Consider the following 10,943-nt stretch of genomic DNA (forward strand, 5'->3'; position numbering starts at 1 on the left):
ATTGTGGAAAAAATGGATAGGCAACAGGTCACAGGAGCACTTGTTCTGAACCAAAGTATTCTAAAACACTTGAGTTTTTACTAACTTTATATATATGAAGTATTTAGTATGAAAAATATCAGAAAAGTTTTCCAGATCTTCTTCCTACATATGGATACTTTATTTAATGTCTTCAAGCCTTTTTTCATTCAAATTATCAAAATAACTTTGAGAGAATTATGCATAAGATTCAGTGACTGCTGGTGATTCTGCATTATTTACTTCACAAGATTGGTGCTATGGTAATTCTTCTGTTCAAAACACTATATATATTGTCATGTTTAACTCTGTAATGTGTGTTAATAAAAACTCAACAATATACTTTATTGAATATGAATTTCTTAATTTCAAAATTGCACAAAAACTTATTTTCTAGAGATAATCACTTTAGTTATGAATAGAAATAATAAAAATACATAATTATAGATATTTATACATTATATAATATTTTATAATTTATTTTTAGTATTTATTTATATTTTATATATATAATATATAGGCATAAATAAATTATATTTTATATATGATATATATTATATTTTATATATAAAAATATAAATCTATAACATAAATGCCCTTATAGTTAAGCATAATATACCTACAGTTTACTCTGATCAGCTTCTGATCAGTTTTTTCTTCTGTTTGGGCCTATTATTGAGTGAATGCTATAAGGACATTTGTACCATAAGTTAACCCCACAGAAAAGAAAAATGCTGTTTATTTTGAGAAATATATCTAAGAAAAGGTAGGTCTGCAAGCAGATATACAAGAAGAAGAATGAATTCAAGCAAGACTGCCAGTCTATAAAAATTATTTTAATATGATTCTTGATTTAAATAAGGATGTGAAAAAGTCCTTGTCCCTCAGAAACCTCAGTCTTCTTCAGAGGAAGTTCTCCTCCCTTGTTACCCTTTAAGAAGCTACGCTGACTGTAGTATGGACAACTCTGTGTTACTTAAATACTTTTCTCAGTATCAGTACACTTAAATGATACGAACAAAGTAGCTCTTGTTTCCAAGGCTTTTTTTTTTTTTTGCATTGAGGTAATGTCTTGTTTTAAATCAGAAGTAGTCCCAAACAACAGGATCTAGTAGGAGGAATCCCATGATTTAGAGGTACAAGAGAGTCTAGGAGAGCTGGTCAGTATTCAGCATTCCTCCCAGATCAAGACAAATGTATCCCCATGAGCAAGAAATCAAACAATGGTGGCAAGTGACATACAGGGATGAGCAGAGAGCTTCTAGCAAATCTCAAACAAGAAATTTATGGAACATGGAAAAAGGGAGAGGCTGTATGGGAGACCTATAGGAATATTGTGGGCATCCTGGTGATAGAAGATATAGAGAAGGCAGAGTAATTGAATTCCTTTTTTGCCTCAGACTTCACTGCTGAGGCCATCCTTCAGGAGTCCCAGACCCTGGAGGCAAGAGAGGAAGGCTGGAGAAAAGAAGACTTGCCCTTGGCCACTGAAAGTTTGTTTAGAGATCGGCTAGGCAGACAAAACCACAAGTCCATGGGCCTGATGGGTTGCACACACAGGTGCTGAGGGAACTGGCAGATGTTGTTGCTAAGCCCACTCTGCATCTTCTTTGAAAAGTAATGGAGGAGTGATGCCTGATGATTGGAGAAAAGGCAGTGTCACTTCCATCTTCAGAAAGGGCAACAAAGAGGACCTGAGAAGCTACTGGCCAGTCAGCCCCACCTCCATCCCTGGAAAGGTGTTGGCACAGATCACTCTGGAAGCCGTGACCAAGCACATAAAAGAAGAGAAGGTCATCAGGAGTAGTCAAGATGGACTCACCAAAGGCAAATCATGTTTGAGCAATGTGATGGCCTTCTGTGATGGCATGGCAGGATGGCTGATGAGGGGAGAGCAGTGGATGTTTTCTACCTGAGCTTCAGCAAGGCTTTTGACACTGTCTTCCATAAAATCCTCATAGGTAAGCTTAGGAAATTGAGGGTTAGAGGAATGGACAGTGAGGTGGATCAGGAACTGGTTAAAGGCAGAGCTCAGAGGGTCATGATCAGTGCAGCACAGTCCAGCAAGAGGCCTGCAGATAGGGATATTCCCAAGGGATCAATATTGGGACCAAACTTATTCAACTTACTTGTCAATGACCTGGAGGATGGGATCAAATGCACCCTCAGCAGGTTTGCTGGTGACTCCAAACTGGGGACAGTGGCTGATCCACCTGAAAGCTCTGCTGCCATTCAATGGGACCTTGATCAGCTGGAGGGTTGGGCAGAGAGAAACCTGGTGAGCCTCAACAAGGGCAAGTGCCAGGTCCTGCACCTGGGGAGGAACAGCCCCAAGTGCCAGCACAGGCTGGGGTTGACTTCCTACAGAGCAGCTCTGTGGAAAAGGACCTGGGACTCCTGGTGCATCACAAGCTGTCCATGAGCCACCAGTGGCCAGGAGGGCCAATGTCATCCTGGGGTGCACTGGCAAGAGTGTGGCCAGCAGGTCAGGGAGGTGATCCTCCCCCTCTACTCAGCCCTGGTGAGGCCAGTCCTGGAGTGCTGTGTCCAGTTCTGGGCTCCTCAGCACAAGGGAGACAAGGAGCTACTGGAGAGGGTCCAGTGGAGAGCCACAAGGATGATCAGGGGTCTGGAGCTTCTCTCTCATGAGGAGAGACTCTGGGAGCTCTGACTGTTTTGTCTGGAGAAGACTGAGAGGAGATCTCACCAATACGTAGAAATAGACCAAGGTGGGTGTGAGGAGGATGGTGCCAGACTCTTTTCAGTGGTGCCCAGCAACTGGTTTAAGTACACTGACCATAAACTAAAGCACAAGACATTCTACCTCAACATGAGGCAGAACTTTGCACTGAGGGTGGCAGAGCACTGGAACAGCTGCCTGGGGAGGCTGCAGAGTCTCCCTCTCTGGTGACACTCCAAATCCACCTGGATGCATTCTTTTGTCACCTGCTCTAGGTGACTCTGCTTTGGCAGGAGGCTTGGGCTGGATGATCTTTAGACGTTCCTTTCAACCCTAATGACTGAAAGGGTGATTCTGTGATTAAGAATCTGGTATCTGAAGAATTGCATATAATCAGAGTGAGTAAAAGGATATCCTTTTATGCATATAGAAGAAATTTTAAGATAAGTTTGTATCTATTTTTGTATTAACTAAAAAAAATCTTGTGGGCATCTTCCTTGGACTATATTACAAAAATTTTGGTGGTGGTGTCAAATTCTTCAGTGAATAACCTGTCTCTCTCAAATTATTCACAACAATCTAGGAAGATGCATCTTCCTGACACTAATTTGTGCCTTTGCCCAAACTCCTTTTGCTCTGTCCCACAGGTTTTTCCCAGTGTCTTCTCAATGTCCCATGCCTTAGCAATCTGCTGCAATCAATTACAGACCCAGGAAAACTCATCAGGCTGGGTCTGGAATTGGATATACTGTCAGTTTGGCAGTACATATGTGCCAGTACCATTCAGAGACAGAACCACCCATTGTGTCCTCTGTATGTACCTACAGCCAGGAGAACATGGTCCAATACATGTGAAAGGACTAGCCCCACTGAAGCCATAAAAAAATGTTCTAAAGTGTGAGCACCTTCATTTTAGCTGGCATACGAAAACTTAATGCTGTTCTTAGTTCTCTTGCCAGAACACAGAAAAGAAACAGAGAAATGTTAACAGGAAAACATAAATGAGTGGAGAAAGAAACAGTGCAACAGAGGACTTGAAACATAGAGGAGTTCATGATGTAGAGTAACTAAGGCTGGAAGTACAAAACTAAACAAACCTATTGCCTGTTCTTTCATCTCATACCTTGTTAAGGGACTCTTGCTTTCATAATTAAAAATTTCCCATGCAGCCTGTATGTGATCTGCTTCCCTGAAACTCAGAAAAACAAAGACCACAGATGGCCTTCTTTGATAAGCACAATTATTGGAGAATAAACTGCATAGTGATAATTCATTAGTTCTGAGGTCTTCATATGGGGTCTGTGAAAGATATATCTGGATACAAGTTTGTCTACATCAGATGTGTTTTGAAAATTACAAGATATTGAATTGGACTGTATACATAAAATCCATTTTAATGATTTTATCATCAATCATGGTATGATGAGACTATTTAGCTCAACAGAAGGCAAGTAATTCAAGCACTGCCCAAAAATTATTTTTAGGCATCAACTAGCAGCGCAGATAATGTCCATTAATGACTGAATAAACTCCAGCTTTGAAACAAACGAATAATACCATTTTGCATTTGCATAGCACTCATTATCTATAGACCTGGCAATTTTAAAAGGATGGGCAAACATTCACAGTGACTATTTCTAGTGAAAACAGAATGTCCTGAATAAATTGCTACTATGAAGGTAAACTAAAGCCTGCTTGAAAGACACTGCTGCATATAGCTGTAAGATTTAATAACTAGAAAACAGTGAAAACATGTTATGCTTATATGAAAGGGTAATCAGGCAGGAAAACAAGTTTTTAGAAAAGAAACAGCATTTTTTTTTGTAGAAAGCTGAGATTAGGTCTATTTGGAACATAATGACTATGTACCCAGTCCAATGGCAGTAGTCAATTATTGGTCGATGCAGTCAATGTCACCACAAAGAGACTTGCAAATGCTTGCTATTTTTAACTTCAGAACGACTATCTGAGCTTGCTGTCTGAGCTGGGATGCCTTCCTGAGAGCCTAAGCAGAGAGGCTAAGGAGAGACCTGCTACCTCTACACAGTTATATAGGCAGCTGACTTCAAAACAGATTATGGTAGTATTTAGATATTGAAAACCATGCCCAGAGGTACCATATCTTACCACTTTTGCTTTGCGGAAAGCAGCCATAGATATTATTATAGGCATGAAGGAACAGTGTTAGACTTTCGTAGCAGAACCAGAGCTGGCATGCTGCTTTTTGGTCTCATCAGATCTTAGGTAACACCATCCCGATCCCAGGAACTAGAACTGGCTTGACCTAGTAGTGAAGAGAGCTCTTTTATCAGCCTTTGGGTTGCAGAGCAGCTTGCAGAGTGACTTGCTGACACCACTTTGCTTCGGTCTTCTTCCCTAGCCTTCTGTAAATTTACATCTGAAGGTCCCAAAGGCTTCTCTTCTTGCTGTACGTTACAGGACAGAATGGTATGTACCAGGAGTGGATTCTGATCTTGAAGAGGCTTTTTTCATTGCCATTGCACTATAATGTAACATTAGTAGCAAAACATCTCTGCATATATGTCAATACTAAGATTTTTATACATTCTTTGTTAACAGTTACACTGCACCCAGGCCAGTTTAGTTTAGGTAGTCTGGGTAGCCAAATCATTCCAGTTCTACAATTTACTTAATTTTTATCTGTGCATCATCAGAGATGTCCTTAGATGACCTGCAAATATGTATCTTGCTTCAAAATTTTCATGTTTGAAAGGCATTACTGAATAGTTTTGTGTGACTGTTAGCAGTACACATCAGATAAAAGGTATTTTAGCTACAAAAGTCAACTGCTTCAGTTCAAATTGTTGGTGAACACAAATATGATGCATGGAATCGAAGTGCAGTTCTAGGCAAGAAATTAATTCCCTGGAAATTAAAGTAAAGTAACATCATACATCTAGTACACACAATTTTTCAAGAATAATACAAACTTTAGAGTCTACTGATGGAGTTTCATAGAAACAGGAGTGTGTGAAGATTAGCACACCTAAATGGCAAATTATCTGAAGCCGAATTTCTTTTTTGTATTTTAATATTGGGATCACTGTTTGCACTGTTCATTGAAAATAAGTTTTCCTTCTCCCAAAGCTTTTCTCTATATGCTGTTCTAGCACATTATTTTTTCTTACATGTTGCATAACATGGTAATTATGCAAAAGATGGCTCTGTTTTAAAGTCTAGTAGTCTTTAGGTATTTCTTTTGAGACTTTGATAGCTAGAATCATAAATATCTATTTTTTATGCATTTTATTTAAATATTCATTTATCATTATCACTTGACAGGATGTCTGGAGTGGCTTTGGTGCCTGAACAGGATGTAAGAGAACCTTTGAAAACCCAGGAAGCAGAGTTTCTTCACCTTGAGACCTTCTGCTCTGTGCTAGTGGCATGTCTGTACTCCAGCAGCTGCAAACCTGCTGTGAGGAAGATGAAGTGAGGACTAGTGCTTCCTGACAGATTCCTCTGACTGTCTAAGCAGCAGTCTGTTAGTTGTGCAGACCTTGGGTCATATCCTAAACCTGAAAGTCCAAAGTTAGACTTAACTTTTGAAAACACAGTCTCCAGATTGAGCTTACTGTTTCAGCAAACTTTAATCAGCTTGCCTTTTCCTATTGTAATGAAATAACACTCCCTGTTTTGACAGTCTCTGGCTGTATGGAATAGAAAGTCAAAATAAACAATGGAGACCACACTGAGCATTCTAATACACAACCTCAAATGTTTACTTAATTCCTCAGCCTAAACTAGACACCTTATCCAAACATTTCCCCCTGTTGACTCCTGTACTCCACAACATCCTGGGTTACTAGATTTCAGATAGGAGCTTCTAATACACATAACTCAGATTGAAAGCAGAGTTTCATTAACACAAACTTCCCTATCATAATTGTAATCTACAGTAAATGAATGCAATTAGCCCCACCAGGGTCACCCCTGAGCCCTCCTCTCCTCTGCCATAATCTCTTGTATAAAGCTAGCATACTACATTCACTGCAAAAGCAGCAGGTCTAGAGGGTTGCCCTTTCCAGGATCATGTCACTGCTTCTGCTTCAGATGTTAGTGCTCTCATGTCTTGGAGCCACAGAGCTACAGAGAAATTCACAGCAAAGGAAAAGCAGAGGGCCATTTCAGCACTTTCTCTACCTGAACAAAAATCTGTTTGAAAGCCAAAGTTCTCCTGAGCGGATAAGTGAGAACCCAGAAGGAGTTGAAGAGACCCTGAAAGTACCAAGCTTTTTTGTATCAATTCCACAGACAGCATCTGGAAGTGAGAAGAAAGAGGAGAAAAAAATGTCCAGATTCATACTTCCCAGTGCAGGACTCCATGCAGATCAAAACCCAAGAACCTGGGTTGCATCCAGAGAGACCTCTCCTGTGGAAAACCTCTCTCCATCCCATTATTCCAGCAAGAGAGAATCTGAAGTTCCCTACAGAAAAGATGCCAAGAAATTTTGGGACCATTTCATGTTAAAGAAAAACTCAGCATCTGAAGAGGTTGTCCTGCCAATCAAGACCAATGAAATGCACCAAGAAAACTGCAGAACCCTGCCTTTTGCTCAGGTAAGATACAAGTATCCAAGATCAACAAACATGCCTTTCCCCCATCTCATGTAATCAGCAACTAAAGGGACATGGGTTATTTAAGTGGCTTAGTCAAAGGCCTTCAGAACACTTGACCAAAAGTGGCTGAAAGACTCTGATGAAAAAGTTTAGTCTGATGAGGCAAACTGCTGAATTGCAGCACTGGAAAGCTGCAGACTCAATTTTTATAGAGTTATTTATTGGTTTTATGCACAGATATTCGACATGGTCTAAGCAGGAAGGAAATTGATGATGAGTAATTATCCATTCAATAAATTATATCTCAACTGTTTGTACATCTGAATTATGATCTCTCTCTAATATATATATGTATAGATACGTGTGTGTGTGTGTGTGTGTGTGTGTGTGTGTGTGTGTGCACACGTGCATATAGAGACTCAGAACAAGTATTTACAGGAAAAGCTGGTTGTTCTCTTACACCTAAGCAAGGATTGTTTTTTTCTGTATTAATTAGAAAAGTGATGCTTATGTCTAACTCTACGCTAAGAATTTCAGAGAACTGGTAAATTGTCCCATGCTTAGATGAAGCCATTTTGTCACATTGAAACATTAAGACAAGCAAACAGTATAGGTAAAAGTGCTGTATTCCTTGTAAATCACCATCAATTCTCAGTGTTTCTGTAACCACGATCTGTCAAGGACCACGTCTTTTCACATCCAAAACTAAATTTATTTCACACAGACATACATACATACAGATGTTGCCAAGAAACCTGTACTTGTTCTGAGAAGGAAAAAGTGCAGTAGCTTTTTTTTTCCTTTTTTTTTTTTTTTTTTTTTTGCTCATGCCTTCTAGCAGAGTCCATGGGGTCATTTCTGCATCAGAAACATTAAACTGCTTTCTGTTTCAGGGTGTTACTCATAACAACTGTGAGAAGGTGACAGTGCAGAATAATCTGTGTTTTGGAAAATGCAGTTCTTTTCATGTTCCTGGTTCAGAAGATCATCTTTATACCTTCTGTTCTCGTTGCTTGCCCAGCAAGTTCTCCATGAAGCGCCTGGATCTCAACTGCACTGATTCTGTTCCAGTGGTCAAAGAAATCATGATTGTAGAAGAGTGTAAATGTGAAAGTCGGAAGATTAAAGACCCTGTGATTGGATCTCTACTGTCAGACTTTTATGAAAATGTACATGAGCACAATTAACTTGCGCAAAGGACCTCTTAACCTGATCATAAGAATTTGCCAATGAAAAACAAGTTGTCATCACTCTAGTACAAAAAAACATTAAAAATGTAGACTTTCTACATGATTTCTGTTTCAACAATAACTTCACCTAAAGTGTAACAAATGTTTCCTTGCAGCTGTTAAGGAAAATGAGGTGAAATTACTGGACTTATGTGTAAAGGTCTTTAACAAGGGAAAACTTTAAAAATTTTCCACCGTTCCCATCATTGTTTCTTGCATGCTAGTCAACAAAGACTGAATTAACACAATTTATCTGTGCAAAACCTGAATGTTGACTTGTTTTCTTTGCCTTTGCTTGTGAGGAGTGACAATATAGCTCTATTGGCAACAAAGATGAGATTTTAGCCTGTTCCCTACAAAAACAGGTCTACTTTTACAGCAAGATAATGGCTGGAGAGTGTAAAACATAAATGGACATGTACATAGAAAGCTGCGACTAGTTAATATCATGCTTATTGAGCTCAGTTGGAGTTCAGTTCTCATTGAAAACTAATATATCACACAATTTACACCAATAAATAATGGCAAGAGGTATTTTGCTATAGAAACCACTTGCTCTCTTTTCCACATGCCTGCATTCACTCTGTACCTTTATTTTGACTTAAAGTGTTCAACTGCAGAAAGAGAAAAAAAAAGCCATACTCCTACAGAAAACATCACAGATAAATACAGTGTTGTTATTATTTAAATTCACTGTGGAAAAACAATGTACATTTCCCAGTCTGATGAATTTTTACATTGTCACTGAATCTAAGATAAAATTTAAATAATGTTCTCAACTCTTAAACTAAAGCAGAAAAGGCATTCATGGGATAGAAAATCTGAGAAGGGCTTTATCATTATAGCAATACCTTAACAACTTTACAGGAAGCTGAGAGAACCCTGCTAGGAAGCACTGGAGTCTACTGCTAGGCAACACAGCAATAGTGATTATTAGCTGAACTGCTGGCTTTCCGGCTCTCTCCAGCTGCTTCTCCCTGGATTTCTCTTGCAGACCTGGCACACCAGACAGAGATCAGCTTCCAGCAGAAGAGTTCAGCATATTTCTATGCCAGTGTTTCCAGTCCTCTGGAAATCTGTTCTCAGATCTGGGCCACAGTTGTTAAACTGTCCAAGCTCTTTTTTATGGTATTGGAAATCACTACTGACTTAGTTTATTCAAGGTCAAATTCAAGGGCTGGTGGAAATGATTCCTTGTATTTGAACCACAGTGGAATTAGAAATATCATAATGTTCTTTCAGAAAACATGTGCAGTATGGCTTTGGAGTCTGAGGCCCATGTTGAATATTTACTTAATGGCATCTGAATTATATTCTGATACTGGATGTGAAGCTGTTTGCTTTTGCAGGTCACTTGCAGCGAATGAACTAAAGATTAGTATTACAGTTACCTTTCATTACATATAAACCTTTTTTTTAAATAATAAAAATTGTGTACTAAAACTCAAGCAAGTCTCTCTATTCTTTTATACGAAGGACAGATGTGAAAACTATATATGGCCATTTATAGTCTATATACGATGCCATTCTAAGTAACTAGATATCAAGGTTTTATAATTCCTGTATTGTGTGTGAAAATTGGTGTACATTTTTAATCAAGCCTAAGGAAGAAACCCACAGCATTAAAGTTCTCAAACTTTTTCTCTTTATTGATGATTTTCTTGAATCTGAAAAAAACAAGTGTTCTGAGATGTTTTACTTGGAATTTTTGACACGTTTTAAAGTTGTCTGAATATATACGAACGTTCATCCACTTTTTTTTTTTTTTTTTTTTGTTTTCTGAAATGCAAGTATGCATTTAGGATTGCAGGAACCACTTGAAGGTGGACCTACAAACACTCCCAGTAAAATCATATCAATTAAAAAGAAAAATCTTCCAATCTTGTAATTTTGACAAAAATGATGGATATAGTATGAGTTTATCATGATGATGTCTGAATAGAAGCTATGTTGTGGACCGCAAGATAGCATAATTTTTAAAGCTTCTTCTCTGTGCTGAAGCATTACAGCAGTCAAAGAATGCTGTTCATGTAAGGAGTTTGCAGGATGAGATTCTTAGTGTGAATTTGCACAGCTTAAAAGTAGGTGAAAAGAGGTAATGACAGCTGTAGTAATTGCTAATTAGATTAGTGCTGTAGGTTTTTTGGATGCATGTTTAATTAACTCAGAAATGACTGGTTGCATGTAATTAGCACAGTATTTTGCAAAATCAATCAATGTGTTAATTGGATCAGATTTCTCAGCGTTTAAAAAATCCAAATTAGGAATATATTTTATCCAGGGCCTAAAGAGATTTTGCTCTCTCGGCATAATGATTACCTCTACAAGCAGAACACTGTGGATTAGAAAGGTGAGGGGTGTGATCCATATCACTATATGGATGCTTTCAGAAGTAACATTATAGCAACAGACCGTAGTTGTGTCTGCTCAGAGCT

The 10,943-nt window shown here is 38.6% G+C and overlaps 1 protein-coding gene across 1 annotated transcript; it reads left to right on the forward strand.

Annotated features, from left to right (window-relative positions):
- Positions 1-6,751: 6,751 nt before the first annotated feature.
- Positions 6,752-8,548, forward strand: CER1 (cerberus 1, DAN family BMP antagonist). The gene is made up of 2 exons (XM_071425947.1): positions 6,752-7,279; positions 8,173-8,548. The coding sequence occupies exons 1-2, from the start codon at positions 6,752-6,754 to the stop codon at positions 8,464-8,466; spliced, it is 822 nt and encodes a 273-aa protein (XP_071282048.1). The 3' UTR covers positions 8,467-8,548.
- The last annotated feature ends 2,395 nt before the right edge of the window (positions 8,549-10,943 follow it).

The sequence above is a fragment of the Agelaius tricolor genome, unplaced genomic scaffold, assembly GCF_023055355.1.
Source record: "Agelaius tricolor isolate 1412-34295 unplaced genomic scaffold, bAgeTri1.0.p SCAF_4, whole genome shotgun sequence".
NCBI lineage: Eukaryota > Metazoa > Chordata > Aves > Passeriformes > Icteridae > Agelaius > Agelaius tricolor.

Bases quoted from the DNA above. Each gene is read 5' to 3' on its own strand.
- CER1 (XM_071425947.1), top strand. From the start codon at position 6,752: ATGTCACTGCTTCTGCTTCAGATGTTAGTGCTCTCATGTCTTGGAGCC. The intron at 7,280-8,172 runs GTAAGATACAAG...TTTCTGTTTCAG, and splicing joins GAACCCTGCCTTTTGCTCAG to GGTGTTACTCATAACAACTG.